Source organism: Notechis scutatus, chromosome 12 (genome assembly GCF_049901735.1).
Source record: "Notechis scutatus isolate UNSWTSFEM ecotype Mainland chromosome 12, rNotScu1.2, whole genome shotgun sequence".
In the NCBI taxonomy this organism is placed as follows: Eukaryota; Metazoa; Chordata; class Lepidosauria; order Squamata; family Elapidae; genus Notechis; species Notechis scutatus.
The window spans coordinates 13,609,163-13,628,980 of record NC_142020.1 but is presented as its reverse complement, the minus strand read 5'-3'; the positions used below and the strand labels follow the sequence as shown (position 1 = coordinate 13,628,980).

Below are 19,818 nucleotides of genomic sequence, written 5' to 3'. Positions count from 1 at the left end.
GATTTTCTTTGAAGACATTTCGCTTCTCATCCAAGAAGCTTCTTCAGTCTGATGAGAAGCAAAATAGAAGAACGAGATACCCACACAGACAGTGAGATAAGTCGCATCAACCCAGCTAATCGATGGGGCGGCAGATGCTGCAGCCAGATCACACACACACACACACACCTATCCACTGGGTAAGCACCCCATGCCTTATTGCTATGGGCAAAGCCAATCTAGGGAAGGTTAAAAAAAAACCCAAGGCTGGGAGGGATTTGCAGATTTACATCTGTTTTTCTACCTGTGTCACCTGGACCACCAAGGCTAGATCAGCTAAGGAAAAATTGGCACTCATTCTAGCAGGCATGTTTTTTTTTTTCTTTTGTTCTGATAGCCTGGTCCTTGTTGATAGAAATGTATTTTAAGCGTGGGGAAGCAGCAGGGATGCTTCAATCATCACAATATAGAGTAAACTTTTAACGTTTAAGTTTAAACCTCTGAGTTTTCACTCATCTTTGGGCTACTGAATTAAGAAAGCTATTTCAATTCTTCTTCCCCCAACAGCCTTGAGCTGTACAAAAAGCAAATGAAGTGTAGTCTGTTCTGTTGAATTTGGGAGGGGGGAGAGGAGGAGGAGAAAGGAGGAGGAGGAGGAGGAGGAGGAGGAGGAGGAGGAAGAGGAGGAGGAGGAGAAGGAGGAGGAGGAGGAGGAGGTGGTAGAGGAGGAAGAGAGGAGGAGGGAGAAAGGAGGAGGAGGAGGAGGAGGAGGAGGAGGGAGGAGGTAGGAGGAGGAGGAAGGAAGAGGAGGAAAAGAGGAGGAGGAGGAGGAGGAGGAGAGGAGGAGGAGGAAAGGGGAGGAAGGAAGAGGAGGAAAAGGAGAAGAGGAGGAGAGGAGGAGGAAGAGGAGAGGGAGGGAGGGAGGGAGAGAGGATAATGGTGATACTGGTTAAGTCCTTTTTTATAAGAACATGCCACATTTCTTCACATGGGGTGAAAAGAACAACTTTTTTAAAAAAATCCAATACTTGAGAAATCAACCTAAAACATTTCACTGTCCTAATTTAGGGGAACAAGTTAAATAGGGAAATTGTCTTTTATCCTCAAAGGATTTCACTGGAACATCCAAGAGAGGTCAAACAGAGAAGTGCCAATGAGACCACATGAGAAGCTGAACAGACACGACAAAAAACCAGTATAACTGCTCAACGGGAACCACTTGATAAACGGCCAGGATTGGAAAGCACCTGAGAACCTGGAGTCAGAAATCGTTCAAGGAAGAAGGGCATGGGGAAAATATATTAAATATATAACCCTTCTGCCTCCTAACTTGGAGATTTATCTGTGTCCTGAGGGTCACTGCAAATGGGTGTGGAGCCTTCTTGGGACTGCTGCAGACAAACCTCCAAGAGGCCTCAACGACTCCCTAAAAGGATGCAAATGACCAGCTGTCTGCAAGGAGTATCGATCCTTCCGTTCCCCACCATTCAAGTCAGAACTGAAGAAGCTCCTTAGATGAGAAGCGAAACGTCTTCAAAGAAAAACAAGAGAAAAAAGTCCAAAAAAAAAGCACCTTTGAGATTTTCAGAGTTGTTATCTTTTAGGATAAAATGGTGAATGCAGAGGTTAGAATCTAATTGTGGATTCTGTGTGATTGATCATTCAGGCTGTTGGCCCCTCTGCGGGTGCAGCGTGCACTGTCCTTCACACTCGCTTGGTTCACAATGTGGAGCTAACACTTGACTGCTCAGGACTGTACAAGCTGCTCACCTCTGAACGCACGATGTCCCTCCTGAAAAACACGGGGAGGCAGCCCGCTCACACGCATGACTCACTCATAGATCGATGGCATAGTCCTGCACCGGGAGAACGTATAGTTCTCGTTCTCTCTCTTTCTCTCTCTCTCTCTCTCTCTCACACACACACACAAACACACTTTAGAAGCACACACAGCCCCGCAGACACGAGTGAAGAGAATAAGCTAGGCCTCTCTCTGCAGCTTCACACCTAACTTTCCAAGTCAAGTTCGGCATGGATTCCTAAACAGCAACACCAATTTAGTGGTCCCTGGGATCTAAAATTATGAGTTTGGTTGTCCCTGAGGTCCAAAAGGTTGGCGACCCCTGATCTAGTCCAGGGGTCACCAATTAGTGAGCTGGGCACCACTGGTGGTCTGCAAGAAAATGTTGGTGGTCCGCAGAGAAATGTCACCCCCAATTAATCCAGGCTGTGTGGGAACACAAGGCTGCACTGCCCACAGGGCCTGCAGGAACACAAGGCTTGTGTTGCTTGCTTTGCGAACACCACGAGGTAGTGAGGGGAAGGGGGAAGGGGGGGGAACTTGTCCCACTCGCCCCACGCGCCTGGCCTGGCCACCGGGCTGCCTCTCTCCACTTCTTCTTTCTTCTGCTTTTGGCTGCATGCAAGGAAAAGCAGCAAAAGTCTTTCTTTCTCTCCCCCAAACTCCACCAGAAATGAGTCTTTGGGACCCTGCAAGGCCTCCTGCTCCAAGAGGCTGCGCCGGCAAAGACTCATTCCTGGAGGAGTTTGGGGGAGAGAAAGAAAGACTTCTGCTGCTTCTGCTGCTTTCCTTGCATGAAGCCAAAAGTCTCTCTCTCTCTCTCCTCCTGAGAACGGAGCTGGAGACAGTATCCTGCGATCCCAAATAAAGAACGATCGATCGGTAGGAAAACAAGGTGGGGAATTTTCCTGCAGACTTTTTTTGGGATTTTCCCAGGGTCTTTGGTCCACGGGGTTTGAAATTATGAGTTTGGTGGTCCTGAGGTCCAAAAGGTGTGCGACCCCTGATCTAGTCCAACCCCAGAATCCAAGCAGGAGACCCTACACCATTTCCGACCGATGGCAGTCCAGCCTCTTCTTGAAAGCTTCTTGAATTCACATGTTACACCAAGCCAGGGTTGGTCTGTAATTTGTTTATTTAAATAATGCCCGGTTGGTTGCAGAACAGACCACAGATAGCCTAAAAGATGCATCATAGTTTGTTGCATCTACATAGCTCAATTTACACCTGAACCAACGTACGTCAACCGAGGTTCTATCACGCAAGGGGTAAAGGAGTTGTGAGAACTAACTCGGCCACTGAATTCAGGGATTTGGGGCTTGTCACAAACAAGGTTTTGCCCTCTGCAGACTGACAAAGCAAGCTCCAGTAGCAGAGAGTTGCCCCTGCCACCATCACAAACCTGTTTGCGTTTCAGGTGGTTTCTGAGAAAAGTTAACACAAGGAGGCCTCTGGAATTTGATCTTGATTGTCTCAACCCGGTTTGCAAACGTCACAAGCTGCATACCTGGTTCATAGGCCGGGGTAAACGTCATCCTTGCAAGCCGGGCAGATCTTCAACCATCTCCTCCCACAATGCCTTTTTGCACACCATGCTAGTTTGGCTTGGTCCTGGCTTGCCTCTCTGCCTTCAGGGGTAAGAAAACGCAAGAGGGGAAGAAAAAAAAAATATCTTTAGAGAAACAAAGACATATACAAACCTGCCTTTCGACACATTGTATTCGGTTGTTGCAAGGGCTGGAGCTCTTCCAGGTCCTTGGATAAATAAATAAATATATTCTGAGCATAAACAAACTGAAAAGACTGGAGGGAGGGGAAGAGTGCAGTTAACACAATAGTTTAATGCAATTAAATAATGCAATGAAGAACCCCAAATTGCAAACGAGGGAAGGTCCAAAAGAAGAGAGGAAAAGGAATGTCTTTATTCATTAAGGCTGAAGAAGGGGGGGAGGGCTTTTTAACCCTTTTCTTTGGGCACTGCCCAAAACGCACCCCTCGCTCACACACACACACAATTATTTTCACAAATTGTCTTGTGCACAAACACACACACACACACAAAGCCACCCATTCCCTAACTTAGGTTGCTTCCTAAGGTATCTTTAGCATTAAAACTCCACTAGAGGGCAGCACCTCTCCTGAAAGTGCGGCCCCTCTCGAAAAGATGCACCGCAACCAAAGGCAGGCATCTCCTGGTGGTCTCCTTTCCGGGGGGGGCCCCCAATACACACCCTTTGCCCGGCTTTGAGCACCAGCTTGGGCCCCTGTCTGCGCCCGGTGCGGGTGGAGGAAGAGGAGGGGGGGCTTGACCTCCTCGGTGGAGGGGGAGGACGAGAAGAAAGGGCGGGAAAAAAAGAGGAGGGGGAGGAAAAAAAAGCGACGGAGTCTAATATTTCTCCTCAGGGAGGCCAGGCGGCCCGGCTCTTCCCTCTGGGGGGACGACCCTCCCTCCGCGAGCGGCCTCGCCCGGCTCCGCCCACCCCGCCTCGCCTCACCTCAGGGGTGGGCGGGGTAGCGCGCGCCGAGGGAACAGCCCGCCCCCTGCCTCCCCTCCCTCCGCTGAGGTGGCCGGTTCCGCAAGTTTGACAGTTGGCGCGGAGGGCGCCGTCGAGGAAGGAGGGTCTGTACGCCGCTGCGCGATTCGCCTCTCTCTTTTCTCTCTCTCCCCCGCCTCACGCCGCCGAGGGAGCCGAGTTGTTCGCCTCACACGTCCCGAGGGGATCCCAGCCGCCCGTCTGCCCGCCCGGGGCCACCTAGCCCGCCGGCTTCGCCTCCTTTAACCGCCGCCGTCATGTCTCGGGGTCCCGAAGAGGTCAACAAACTGACTGAAAGCACCTATAAGGTGAGGGGGGAGGCGGAAGGGAAGGGAGGGGGACCCCAGCCCCCCAAAAAAGCTGGGCTTGTCCCCCCTTGAGGCGAAACAGGGACCCCCGAATGGAACCAGGCGAGGGCTTTCCCCTCCCAGCCTGACTCAATGCAAACTTAATTTTTTTGCTCTTTTATGGGCTGGGAAGTTGCAAAGCAAAACTTTCTGCCCTTGGCTGCTTTCGTGGGAGTTTCGACTTTTTTTTTTTTTTAAAAAAAAGTCATTTCTTGCATTGCTCCTTTAAAAAAAAAATAATAAAAAGGAAAAATCTGTCCCTGGCTGCTTTCGTGGGATTTAAAAACAAAAAAACCAAAAAACAGATCACTTCTTGGATTGCTCCTTTTTTAAAATAAATAAATAAATTATATCCGGGGTTGCTGTCCTTTCCTATTTTTGGAAAAAGTCTTTTCTTGCGGTGCTACTTACAAAAAAAAAAAAAAAATTCTGTCTGTAACTGCTTTCATGTGATTTTTTTTTTCCTTTATAAAAAAAAAGGCATGTGTTGAATTGCTACTTTAAAATAAACATTTCCCAGGCTGTTTTCCTGATATATTTTTTTTCTCCCCACTTTTGTGGCCTTTTTCAAAGTCCTTTCTTGCTTCGCTCCTTTTTAAAGCAGTTAAGAGATAGACTTTATTTATTTTTTAAGGGAGCAGTTCCAGAAACGATTTAAATAGAAGAAGTCACAGGAAAGCACATTTTTAATGTATCTTTTTTTTAAAAAAAAAAAAGTCACTGGCTATTTATGTTTAGCTGTTATTGCTTTATTGCTCTTTGTTGGCTATTTGGTGGGTGGGGGGATGAGGGTAGACTGCTTTTAATTGTTTAATGTTGGGGGTTATGCAATGATATTTTTTTTTTAATTTCCTGCTGTCATTTTGGATCTGCTGATCTTGTTTCTTATGGATTGCTTATTGGTTTTCTAAGGATGACTATATTTTTATAGCTACTTCGAGATTGTGCTGGTAAAAATAGATGTGCTATAGGGTGTGCTTGTGTGTGTTTCTTTTGTGAGTTCCTTTTCCCCTTTCTCACAATATTTAGAAACTGAGTACAAAGCTAGACAACTTTCCCAATTAGATGCAGATTGGACTACAGTTCCCGTTGGCTTTTAGCTGGAGGAGATGGGAGTTGTAGTTCCCTAGAAGGACACGCCATTGACTGAGGATGACAGGAATTTGGGAGTTGTAGCCTGACACACCTGAGCTGATTTACAGTTGAAAGGAATTATCAGCAAGCCAGTCAGGAAAATCACCAACTGGGAGGGGGATCCAGATTTATTCAGTGAACTAAACTAGCCCAAGAGATCTAAATCGTTTCTTCTTCATCACTTGAGACTTTCAAGAAGAGATTGGACTGCCATTTGTCAGAAATGGTGTAGGGTCTCCCACTTGGGCGGGGGTTAGACTAGATGACCTATAAGGTCCCTTCCAACTCTGATTATCTGTTAACTTATCTGTTCACAGCAAGTATGCAAAGATTGGAAGGGATCAGGGGAAGATGCACCATCCAGAAGGAGTTTCCTCCTAAAAAGAAAAAAAAAACTGTGCACATGCTCAGAAGCCCATGTTCTGTTTTTAAAAGAATTGCTCCTGGTGGAGGGGGGAAAAATCAAGATATATTCAGGATGCTCCATTGCTGGAGGTTTTCAAGAAAAGTTCAGGCAAATATTTGTCCATCTCCTATCGGGCATGATATAAGATCTACTCAAGCAGGGGGTTTGGACTAGAAGACCTCTAATGTCCCTTCCAACCCTATGTTTATTTCTATTTTTATTTTTTCTTTCTATCTTTTCCTTTTTCTTTCTTTTTCTTTTTTTTCTTTCTATCTTTTCTTTTTCTTTCTATTTTTCTTTTTCTTTCCATTTTTCTTTTTCATTTTTCTTTCTATCCTATCAGCGCTGCAAGTTGTTTTCCATTCATCTAGACAGAGTCAATGCTGGCTGCGGAATCCTGGGACTTGAAGTCCATACATCTTAAAGTTACCGAGGTTGGAAAACATTGCCTTTAGCCTTGTGTTTCAACCAAGCCATTGTACCAAGCTACCTTCCCTTATTTTTATCAGCATGTGCTGCCAGTTCTTTTTGCTGTACCTAGAAGTAAACTCTCAGTGACCTTACAAAGGTCAAATTCTGGGGGGGGAAAACAAGAGGAGCATTTTCTCCTGATAGGCCCCAAGGTCAGAAGAAGGAACTTGGATAAAGCCAAGCAAACACGCATGCAGTATTGTCTTCCAGGCCTGCCTTATTATTTATGAACAAAGTGACCACAAAAATCTTACCATCATTTTGCACTGGCAAATAAATCCTCCTGTTTCGCTATCTGTTCTCAGTAGCTGTCAAGGACACTTATCAGGGATGGCTACCAGTGAGCAGTCTTGGGGAATAGAATTCTTTTATTGGCCAAGTGTGGTTGGACACACAAGGAATTTGTCTTTGGTGCAAATGCTCTCAGGGTACCTAAAAGAAAAGATACATTCGTCAAGAGTCAAGAATCATCAGGTACAACACTCAATAATAGTCATAGGGTACAATAAGCAATCAAACCATACTAGGAAACAGTCAATATAAATCGTAAGGATACAAGCGATAAAGTTACAGTCATACAGTCACAAGTGGGAGGGGATGAGAGATAAGGAGTGATGAGGATATTAGTAATAATAGTAATGCAGACTTTGTAAATAGTTGGACAGTGTTGAGGGAATTATTTGTTTAGCAGAGTGATGGCGTTAGGGAAAAAACTGTCCTTGTGTCTAGTTGTTCTGGTGTGCAGTGCTCTATAGTGTTGTTTTGAGGGTAGGAGTTGAAACAGTTTATGTCTGGGATGTGAGGGGTCTGTAACTAGAGGAGAGATGCTTTCACCGTCTTTGCAGATGCCAGGTAGATGTCCTGTGAGGTCGTTTCCATTACCCTGCACAAGAGTGCTCTCTTCATGTCCCATTAGGTGCAAATGCACATGTGAACATAAACAGACTGTGGGTCTAAGTTAAAGTCTTGTCACCTTGGCTGATAGTGGTTCTCCAGGATAAAAAGCCATTTCTGAGTACTGTATATAGATAGTTCTCAACATACAACCGTTCTATCAAAAACTGTTCATAGTTACGATGGGTCTGAAAAAAATGACAGTGCACTTTTTTCCATTGCAGCATCAATCAAAATTCAGATGCTTGGCAACAGGCATGTATTTCTGATGGCTGCAGTGTGCCCTGGTCACACAATCCCAATTTAGGACTTTCCCACCCAGCTTCCAACAAGCACAAAGTCAACTGGGAAAGCCAAGACTCCCTTACTAACCATGTAATTTACTAAACAACTGCAGCAATTCATTTAAAGGCGGCCATAAAGGTCATAAAACCATGGCTCACTTATCAACCCTCTTGCTTTAGCAGTGAAAATTCTGGCCCTGATTGTAGTATGTTGTATACGGCCTGCATTGGTTGTGATGCTCGTTTTGTTTTGTTTTTTTTAACTGGAGCTTATTAGACCCAAGACTGCTCTCTCTGCAAACCACCCATGCCTGAAAACATGGCCAACAAACCTAGGTTTGGCCTTTGGCTAGAAGTTCTTACCCCAAACCACACTTTTTGCTGCCTCCCAGCCCTTTCTGCCTGAAAAACCAGGAACAGGATCCGGGCCCATCCTGTGACTTGTGAGTCAGCCCCTTTTCCCATGCCTCGTTGGCTTCCTTGGGAAGGGGGGTGGAAACCAAGTCTGATTCACACTGCCGGGTGTGTTTATTTGGCAGAAGAGAGGCATGTGGTTTTCACTTTGGGTGGGGTTAAGGAAAGTTACCTGTGTTCAGATCACAAAACACTCACCATCCAGCTGGGGTGGCGTGGGGGAAGATGACTTCCACCTAACATTGATGGGATTTAAAGAGGAAATTCTGATTTACGGAAAGGAACTATGTGCAGAATGGAACATAGAAATTATTCTGGATTAAAACGGTCTGGATAAAACAGCTTACATCTCAACAATATAATTAGTTGGAGATATGAGCATAAGAAAATATGGATGTTTCCTCTTCATGAGTCAAAGGAGGCTGTATGTTTACTCCGAAAGGGAAGCAGTGCTAATATACTGTACTTTTATAACCTATCAAATGAGGTGTGGCCACTGTAGTCCTGCTTAATGAATAGCCACCTGAGTTACCCCACTTTTTATAAGAGCTGGTATGTTCTCCAGGGCAACGAATGAAAGACCTTGAAGCTCTTTTGTTATATGAAAAGTTTAAAAAAAAAAAGGAGGGGGGGGCAACTTTTAGCATTAACAGAATGTCTCACCTGGGTTTGGAAATCTTCTAAAGTATTTTTTATTTATGAAATTTCTAGGCCAACCTTTTCATGTAAGGGGCTCTAGGTGGTTTGCAACAGCTTTATAAAAATCATATTTATTCTATATATATAAAAGCGAAATACACTCAGGCATCATCACAAAATCTCCAGAAATGTAAAGCCTACAAATTTGAAATTTGACACCTATGTTCCTCTTGGCTTAGGGGCTCACTAAGAAAGGGTTTTTCCAAATGACCATCAGAGCATTAGTATTTTGTATATTACTATTATTAACATGCTCTGATGCTAAGGAGTTCTACTCCCCCTCCCCACCTGAAAAGAAATCTCTTCCAAATGCAAAACACAAGCAGAGGAATTTCAGTTTTAGTTTCAGAGCAGCAACCAGCTTTAGTCCAGAACAGTTGAGCTAAGCCACGCCCAGCCTCCTTGCTGTCTCCTTGCTCACACAGCAAATAATGTTTCAGTTTCCAAACAGCCCTCAACTCTAGCCAGATAAATACTGATGGATGCTGGTAGGCAGAGGCAGGATTTTTTCCCCCTTATTTTCCTCCCCAAAAACTAAGCCTGACCACATAGTTTCATAGCGAAGCAGGGGTAACGAACTAGTAAATACATTAAAGCATAGCTTAAAAACAAGTTGAAACTGACAAGTAAAAATAAATCAGGTTAAAAAGTCAACGCTAGGAGGTTAAGAAGGAACAGGGGTGCCCTCAGGCCACCAGACACCCCTACGGCTGCATATTTTTAGACCTCCGTGCTAAGTGGCAAAACCAGGTCTTAACACCCTTCCAGAAAACCAGAAGAACGGAGGCTTGCTTCACCTCTGGAGCTAAGATGTCCCATAGGGCTGGGGCAGCAGCCAAGCTTGTCCTCCTAGATCCTGCCAGTTGACCAAGGAGATACGCAACATGGCTTCCTTGGGTTGACCTATCCTCTAAAGCAGCTGAGGGCAAGACAAGAAGTAATGGATGGATGGAAGCTTAACAAAGAAAAATCCCCCCTGGAATTAAGAAACTTCCTGGCCATGGGAATAATTCTTCAGGGAACAACTTGCCTCCAGAAGTTGTGGCTGCTCCATCACTGGAGGTTTTCAAGAAGAGACTGGGCGGCCATTTGTCCAGAAGGAGATAAGATCTCCTGCTTGTGCAGGAGGTTCAGCTAGAGGACCTAAGACAGGGATCGGCAACCTTAAACACTCAAAGAGCCACAAAGATCCTAACCGGAAGCCTCCCCTCCCCCAATTCAATTCTGGAGCCGATTGGAAGTCCGGTTCCCCCACCATAGAGTCTCCTCCTAGCACAGCATCCTTTTTCCTCTACCTGTCCTAACCGACCAGCGACAGGGAGCCACAGCAGAGGGATGAAAGAGCCACATGTGGCTCCAGAGCCAAGGGTTGCTGACCCCTGACCAGTGGTGGTATTCTACCGGTTCGGCCTGGTTCTGCCGAGCTGGTAGCGCCAATGAGCAGCAGAGACCTTTATTCCCTGCTTTTGAAGCACGCGCAGGGGTGAGGTTCTACCAGTTCCCACCTATTCACTAGAACCGGTTGTTAACATTCTAAGCAGTTCGGAGAACCGGTTGTTAGAAGGAATTACTGGGCTAATCCTGTAAGGAAGGCAGGAAGGAAACATTCTGGTGTTGCTTACAGAAACTGCCTCTCCGTAAACCCTTATTATGTTCTTGGCAGGACTAGACTTCCTGTCTCTGGAACGTCTCTGGAGTTTTTTCCCCCTCCTTTGCTGATACTTTGCTTGTGTGGAGTGACCATCCAAAGTTACAATGGCACCAAAAAAAGTGACTTATGACCATTTATCACACTTACGACTGTTGCAGCATCCCCACAGTCATGAGAGGCCAGGCGAGGAGATGTGTGCCTCGATGTGAGTGATGTTGAGTTGGCCACGCCCAGCCAATAACATGACCACCAAGCCATGTCCACCCAGTCACGTGACCACCAAGCCACGCCCACCACCTAAGCCATGGCCACAGAACCGGTTGTTAAAAAATTTGAATCCCACCCCTGAGTGCGCGGCAGCTGCTGAAGCGACCGGGAGAGTGCAGGCTTGCAGGAGGCGACTTGGAAGGCCTCCGCGCCTGCGCACGCATGCAAAATGTGTGTGCATGCGTGCAAAGCACGCCCACCAAGCCACACCCGCCGAACCGGTGTTAAAAATCTTTGAATCCCACCCCCTGCCCCTGACCTAAGAGGCCCCTTCCAACTCTTGTTTTTCTGTATTCAGCTTGGGACAGGTCACAACATTTGGGATGAGACGGTTTCTTGGTTATCCTGTTTCCATGCCAATAAACTGCTTTAAAAGTGATAACTCCTTGAATGGGACCCAAAATAGGGGTTGATCTGATCAAAGGAAGAAGGGAAGCCTCTTCAACCTTCTCAACACAAATAAAGAAAGTAAACCCTTGCGATCCATATCTGCACATGGAAATCTCCAGTTACTGGCACACTATCTAAGTATCTCTTAGGCACCAGGCCAGAAATAAGGACTTGGATAGCGTGGGAAGAGCACTTATAATGGCAAGTGTTTCTGAGCACCTCCCTAAACCAACCAGTGGTGCTGCTGAGACAAGGAAGGCGCTTGTTCTACAAAGGGAAGTTTGGGAGATTAGACCATCAAAGGGCTTCGTGTTCTTCAACCTGTCCTGGGCAACTCTTAAGATTGGGTGGACTTCAACTCCCAGAATTCCCCAGCCAGTGCAAGCCGATGGCGCACTTAACTCTGCCTGCTCTTTTGCAGAGAGCCATTAGACGGCCAGAGAGGGCTACAGGAAGACTCCACTCTGCTGCCATCTAGTGGCAACCCAGATCCTTTTTTAATAAAGGTAAAGGTAAAAGTTCCCCTCGCACATCCGTGCTAGTCGTTTCCGGCTCTAGGGGGCGGTGCTCGTCTCCGTTACAAAGCCAAAGAAGAGCCAGCGCTGTCCGAAGACGTCTCCGTGGTCATGTGGCCGGCAGGACTAAACGCCGAAGGCGCATGGAGCGCTGTTCCCTTTCCACCAAAGGGGTCCCTGTTTTTCTACCTGCTTTCGAACTGCTAGGTTGGCCGAAGCTGGGACCAGTAACAGGAGCTCCTTCCGTTACACGGCGCTAGGGATTCGAACCGCCAAACTGCTGACTTTTTTGATCAACAAGCTCAGCGTCTTATCCCCTGAGCCACCACGTACCTCCTTTTTAATAGCCCTCCGTTAAAGGCAATTCCATCCAGCTGAAGAGACTATCTGCAGCTCGGGGTTGAACTATGGGGTCCTCGGTGCCCTCTGAGCTCCGTGGTTTTTTTGCAGACGTTTCATTACCCAACTAGGTAACACCATCAGAGCTAGAAGAAAGTGGGGTTTACAGTGTGGAGGAGGAGGAGGAGGAGGATTGGTGCTGTCTGAGCTTGGTTCTATTTTTCTTTTTCTTTTTGAGACATTTGATTACCCAACTCGGTAACATCCTCAATACCTGACGCTCACCATCACTGTCAAAGCACCATCAACGCCATCCTAGCACTGGTGATGTTACCCAGCCGGGTAATGAAACGTCTCCAAGTCGAGGATCAAACTCGGAGTGCACCAAGGCCTGAAGGAACAGGTTCCTTATCGCCCTTGAGATGTGTGAGATTTGATCCATTAGTGCTACTCCTAACAAAGAGGGTATGAAAGAAGTCAACTTGTTGGGCAGGGCCCTTAAGATAAGGGATTCCTTTCGTTTGCTTTGGCTCTAAGCCCCAGCAAGATAATGAGGCGCATATTCCTAGGCGATAAAGGACAGAAACTACCCCCCACAATTTCAGGATCTTGGAATCTGCCCTGCCCTTCCCATCGGTGGCATGTTTACAGGCAGTCATTGACTTACGACGTTCACAATGGAGCCCCAAAATTCACGTTGCTAAGGGAGACCGTTGTCCAGGTCGTTTCTGCTCCGTTTTACGACCTGTCTTGCCACAAGTGAAATCACTGCCACTTGTGAAATTAGTCACACGGGTTGTTGAGTGGGCCTGGCTTCCCCATTGGCTTTGCTCGTCAGAAGGTCGCAAAAGAGGATCAGGTGACCCCGGGAACACAAAGGGTGCGGTGGCCTAGAGGTGGAGCTCTCGCCTCACAGTCAGGAGGCTGTGAGTTCGATCCTAGATAGGAGCAGATATTCTCTCTCTGGGCACAAGGAGAATGTATCTGTTGAACAAAATGCCGCCCTGGCGACAGGAAAGGCATCCGGCCATTAAAACACTCTGCTAGCTCCATTCAGTTGCCCAGATTCCACCCTGCAAGGGATTATGGGGTCATTAAAAGAAGATGATGATGATTACAGGTAGTCCTTAACTTTACATTCGTTTGTTTAGTGACCGAAGTTATGAAGGCCCTGAAAAAAAGTGACTTACGATTGTTTTTCACACTTCGGACCATTGCACCATCCCCATGGTCACAGGATCAAAATTTGGACGCAGGTATTGATGGTGGTTGCCCTGTCCTGAGGTCATGTGATCACCATTCACAATCTTGCCTGCCGGCTTCCGACATGCAAAGTCAATGGGGATTCACTTAATGACCACCTGATTCACTTTAAAACTGCAGCGCTTTGCATAACAACAGAGGCAAAACAGGATGCAACTCAACTTTTTTTTTGTATAACAATTTTATTAGTTTATAATGGAGCATGCAAAGAAAATACAACAGTAAATAATAGGAAAAATAGGGAAGGAGAAAAAAGGGGAAGGGAAAAGGGGAGGAAAGAAAAGGGGAAAAAAGAAATGTACATTAAATTATAACTTAAAAGAAAACTTCTGTATTATAGAATCTATAAGGTGAAGTTTAACTCGAGATGTCACACAACCACTGTCTCATTTAGCAATGGGCCTTTTGGCTCAATTATGGTCGTAAGTTGAGAGCTATCTATACTCCAAACTACATATCAGAAAGTCTTTAAGCACCGGTCGTAGCTCCCTTCCTTCAGCACCGTCGTAACGTGAAACAATTGCAGAACGAATGGCCATAACTCAAGCACCACCTGTATTATAAAAAAAAAAAAATTATCTGTTTAGTTTTATTCCACCTTTATTATTATTTTTAACAACTAACAACAAGAAGTCCAGACTCCTGGAAATTCCCACTGTTGAGAAACCCTATTCTACGTCCCACCTCCCCCAAGAGCTGTAGGGCTGCTTTTAAGTGGCAACCTCTCCAGAAAAATCCAAGTATTTTTCCTCTTCACCTTTGAATAGCCTCTTCTGCTTATGACCACTTGCTCAGGCAAACCTTCTTAGGGTATCGGGCCCTTGTTTATTTCTGGATTTACAGTACATTGCCTTGTTGACACAAGCCAACATTCATTTCAACCTCTGCTAATTCTGCAGGCCAAACTACGATAAGATGCACCAAAAAAATAAAATAAAAAAGTCAAAAGGAACTCTGCAGATTCTGGAGAGTAAATTTATTTTTTATTATTTATGTATTTGTCAAACAAGTATTAGATAACAGGTATAAGTATAAACATAGTTATGAATACATGAAATGGATACATATAAGAAAAATAAAAAGAATCAACAGGACAGGGACGGTATGCACGCCCCCTACAGACCTCTTAGGAAAGGGGTGAGGTCAATAGTAGACAGTCTAAGGTTAAAGTTTTTGAGGTTTGGGGAAGAAACCACAGAGTCGGGTAGAGTATTCCAGGCATTGACCACTCTGTGGCTGAAGTCGTGTTTCCTGCAATCGAGTCTGGTGCGGTTTACCGTGAGTTTGTATCTATTGTGCACTCTTGTATTGTTATGGTTGAAGCTGAAGTATTCATTGACAGGTTGCAGTAGATAATTTTATGTACTATGCTTAGGTCGGACTGAAGTGGCGTAGTTCTAGGTTGTCTAGGTCTAAAATTTCAAGTCTGGTGGCATAAGGTATTCTGCAACGAGTAGAGGAGTGGAGAACTCTTCTCGTGAAATATTTCTGGACTTTCTCAACTGTATGAATATCAGATATGTAATGCGGGTTCCAGACTGATGAGCTGCATTCAAGTATAGGTCTAGCAAATGTTTTGTGTGCTTTAGTTAGTAGTGTGATATTACCAGAGAAGAAGCTACGTAGGATTAAGTTAACAACTCTTAATGCCTTTTTAGCTATGTAGTTACAGTGGGCTCTAGCACTTAGATCATTAGAGATGAGAACTCCAAGGTCCTTGACATATTTGGGGTCATCAACAAGGTCTTGACTATTCAGCTTGTATTTTATTTTCTGATTGTTATTTTTTTGCCAACATGTAAGACAGAGCATTTGTTTGTTGAGATTTGAAGTTGCCATTTGTTTGACCATTCTGACACATAGTCGAGGTCATTTTGAAGGGTGCGTCGGAGACCTGTCAGATGTCAGGATCTCTATTTTTTTGGGAGGGGGGGGCGGTTCGACTGGAGGCGCCAAGAACTTAAAAACCTAACCTATAACTCTTGGTCCCCCAGTTTCCAGCCTGATGCCTTAACCCCTGCACAAGGGGTGCCCCAACCTTGGCCACTTTAAGATCAGTGGATTTCAACTCCCAGAATTTGCCAGCCAGCCATTTGTGGACTTCGACTCCCAGAATTCCCCAGCCAGCCATTTGTGGACTTCGACTCCCAGAATTCCCCAGCCTGGCTAGGGAATTCTGGGAGTCAAAGTCCACAAATCTTAAAATTACCAAGGTTGAGAAACACTGCATTGTGGTGAACTAGGATAAACAAAACAGGCCCCCCAATAGTTCTCAGGAAACTCAACGCAACAAGTTTCAAATTCCCCTCTATACATATTTTCATTCTTTTCAAAGTATGTGTGAAGAATGTTGTGCAACAGGAATAAATATCTTCTGATATGAAGCCAATAAAAGGGACCACGTGTTAAATCAACTGGCACTTGGCCTCTAAGGAGAGAGGAGTCGCCAAGCGAAGAGTAAACACAGAATATTTCCACTGATCTTAAAGTGGCCAAGGTTGGGCACCCCTTGTGCAGGGGTGAAGGCATCAGGCTGGAAACTGGGGGACCAAGAGTTATAGTTCTGCCTAGGACACAAAGCCAGCTGGGTGACCTCGGGCCAGCCACCTTCTCTCAGCCCTAAGAAGGAGGCAACGGCAAACCGTTTCCCAAAAAAATTTTTGCCAAGAAAATTGACCAGTCCAGGGAGGGTCCAAGAACTGGGCCCAATATGGAACAGAAGGAGAGGGGGAAAAAAAACCTTAAAGACACGGTATCATTAGATCAGGGGTCTTAATTTAATTCAGTATTTAATTCAGTATTGCCTTGTTGCAAACTTTTTTTTTTTTAAAAAAATGAATGAATTGAATGAATGAATCTATTTAGTTAAGGCTATTGTAAGGTTTCCGAACTGAATTTAAAACTAGCAACCTCAGGCCTCCCGGATTGTTGTCAAGAGGTAGCTAGCAACTCTCATTTCAGGGGTGTGTGTCACGTCTTAAGGAACAAAGGTGAAGTTTTCAGAGAGGGATTTCTGTTTGAACAGCAAAACCCTCTCTAATACAGTACTCAAAAGAGCAGAAGAACCCTTTAATTTATAAACTGAGCTTGTATATATCAGGTTTACCTCACCATCTAAAAATTAAGCTCATCCTGATCCTTTTCGTTTTATAAGAAGGCCTCCAGGGCTCTACATTAAGACCAGGCGTTACATATAATCATAACTAAATATAATATTTGAGGCAAATGCTTCGCAGCAAAATCAGTTGTCCATATTGTTATTAGAAGAAAGACACTCCTCGATTTACGACCACAACTGGGCCCAAAATTTATGTTGCTAAACGAGACGGTTGTTAAGTGAATTTTGCCCCATTTTACAACCTTTCTTGCCTCTGTTGTTATGGGAATCACTGCAGTTGTTAAGTTAATAACCCGATTGTTAAGTGAATCTGGCTTCCCCATGGACTTGTCAGAAGGTTGCAACAGGGGATGACATAACCCTGGGACATTGCAACCGTCATAACTGTGACTCAGTTGCCAAGCATCTGAATTTTGATCATGGGAGCACAGGGACGCCGCAACGGTCATAAGTATGAAACATGGTCATCAGTCGCTTTTTTTCAGTGCCGCTGTAACTTCAAACGGTCACTTACACTGCTGTAAGTTGAGCACTACCTATAAAGTAAAATTCCATGTATTATTTTTAAATCTTATGGGCCAGACTCCGTATTGTAAAGGTGACCAGAAAGGCAAGCCCTGGCATTATTTTTCCAATGCCTGGAATGGAATGGAATGGAATGGAATGGAATAAAGAATAGAGTAGAGTAGAGTAGAGCAGAGCAGAGCAGAGCAGAGCAGAGCAGAGTAGAACAGCAGAGTTGGAAGGGACCTTGGAGGTCTTCTAGTCCAACCCCCTGCTTAGGCAGGAAACCTTACACCACTTCAGACAAATGCTTATCCAACATATTTTTTAAAAACTTCCAGTGTTGGAGCATTCACAACTTCTGGAGGCAAGTTGTGCCACTGATTCATTGTTCTAACTGTCAGGAAATATCTCCTTATTTCTAGGTTGCTTCTCTCCTTGAGTAGTTTCCATCCACTGCTTCTTGTCTTGCCTTCAGGTGCTTTTGGGAATAGGTTGACTCCCATTTCTTTGTGGCAGCCTCTGAGATATTGGAAGACTGCTATCATGTCTCCCCTTGTGTGCGTTATTATTTCATCCAGGCGAGCGTGTGAAAAATAAAATCAAATTGCCACCTCTGCTCTTTGTTTACACTTTCACAAATGAAGGTGCAGAGTGGACTTCTGTCAAGTTGGCCTCTTCACAACAGCGGCTTGATCCAACTTGAACGAGAGGCCAAAGTCCTCAAGACCATTCAAAAGGTTATTTTGCCGTCTTCTATGGTATTTACCCAGAGGGATTTATGCCAGTTTTTTCGTCCCTGGGCTCAAGGCCGAGCCAAGATCTGTGTTTACCCAGCAAAACTCAGAACAGTCGCTGTGAAATAGGGTTGGCTAAGAGAAGACATCCTGTTCAGGTATGCATGATGCAACAGAGAAATGGTGTAGAGCAGTGTTAGCAGTCTTCCAAGATCTCAGGGGCTGCCCCAAAGAAGAGGGAGTCAAGCTATTCTTCAAAGCACTTGAAGGCAGGACAAGAAGCAATGGGTAGAAACTCATCAAGGAGAGAAGCAACCTAGAACTAAGGAGAAATTTTCTGACAGTCAGAACAATTCACCAGTGGAAAGCCTTCACAGGTTGTGGGAGCTACATCCCTGGAAGCTTTCAAGAAGAGACTGGACTGCCGTCTGTCAGAAATGGTGTAGGGTCTCCTGCTTGGTGGGGTGGGGTTGGACTAGAAGACCTCCAAGGTCCCTTCCCACTCTGTTATTCTATCTTGTTTCCCTCAGCCTTGGCAACGTGGAGATGTGTGGACTTTAAGTCCCAGAATTCCCCACGGCTGGCTGGGGAATTCTAGGAGTTGAAGTCCATACATCTTCATATCGCCAAGGTTGAAGAGCATGGTTGACGAAACATTTGACTCCTCCAGATGCTTCATGCCAGAAGGTGTGTGAGTTGAGTGCAACAAGGAAGGGTTTCTGTAAAAAAATACTTTCACCCTGTTGCACTTTTCATGCCCGCTGCGTAGGAGTGAGTGGTTTAAGAACAACTTTATGGCCGCACAAAGAGTAGGAAGAGTTGATGGAAATCCCCAGCTCCTTTCAGGCTTGCTATTTTAAGAGGAATTGTAATATTAAATGCTTGTTCCCAGATTTGGAACTATATTTCCTAAAATTATAAGGGTTTGCAAGATCAGCTTTGTAGCTATAAACTCTAGGAACTGCAGTGCTATCTTACCTGAAGCTGGGAGGAATCAGATTACATTAAATCCGTTTTGCTAACTCTGTTTGTGTTTATACCTATTGCAACCTTTGTATTCTTCCTTAATTTACGTAAACTGTTTTCATTTTAAAGCTGTTAATTTTCTTTTAAAAACATATCAGGTCACAGATGTATCTGTGTGGATATTTCCATGTGTGTGGTTTTTTTTCACCCTGTAAAGAATTACGTTTAAAGTAACACGATAGTTCTTTGCTTCAAAAGCATACTTTGCAAGTTTTTAATTTTTATTTTAAAAAAAAACAATCAGGAAATACGTATTCTGAAATAGGCTGGTAAAAAATTAATCTGAAGTCCCTTGCAACTTCCTACTGTTGGAAAGATTTTAATCACACTCGGATTGAGGTTCATCCTGGCTTCTTGCTAAGTACGTGAGCAAGTTGACAAACCAGATTCAGAAAATATCCTTCCTCTGCGGAGTCAGCATTGTCTGTTTATTATTGCACTTAAGCTTAAGATTAATTAGTTAGGAGAAACACAGACTGTCTTAACCAAAGCCAACACTTGGGGCAAACTTTTGTGGGAATAGGTCATGGGAAAACAACGGACTTAATTCCTGAAAATGAGTTTATTTTAATTTATATGCACTGATCTGTTGTTTAGTAATCACGTGCCTGTCGCAAATGGATATATATGCAAATACCATATATATATATATATATATATATATATATATATATATATATATATATATATATATATATAATTTGTTTTCTTAAGTTTTCAGGTACTTACATGTATGGATTTGTTTTCTTAAGTATTTTCACGCCATTGTAGTTGTGCTTTTAAAGCACAACTACAATGACGTGGGAAAATACCAACAAAGCTGAATTATATATATATATATATATATATATATATATATATACACACACACACACACACACACACACACACACACACACATATATATATAAAACATATTTATATTCTTTCTGTCTTGATCAAAGGTTTTTGCCTCATGCCATCTTGTAGGGCTGGATATCACATTTTGGGGTGATTGTAATGAAAAGCAGGCCACCCAATTTATAAATACATAAATGTCAAAACA

General features: G+C 44.5%; 1 protein-coding gene across 3 annotated transcripts in view; it reads left to right on the top strand.

The window, feature by feature from the left end:
- The first annotated feature begins 4,161 nt into the window (after positions 1-4,161).
- Positions 4,162-19,818, top strand: part of BAIAP2L1 (BAR/IMD domain containing adaptor protein 2 like 1) — a 46,922-nt gene continuing 31,265 nt past the window's right edge. Inside the window, exon 1 of one of the 3 annotated variants that reach the window (XM_026687366.2) lies at positions 4,162-4,622. In XM_026687366.2, coding sequence (XP_026543151.1) covers positions 4,572-4,622 — 51 coding nt within the window. In that variant the 5' untranslated portion in view covers positions 4,162-4,571. The other 2 variants (XM_087942194.1, XM_087942195.1) reach the window with 2 other exon arrangements.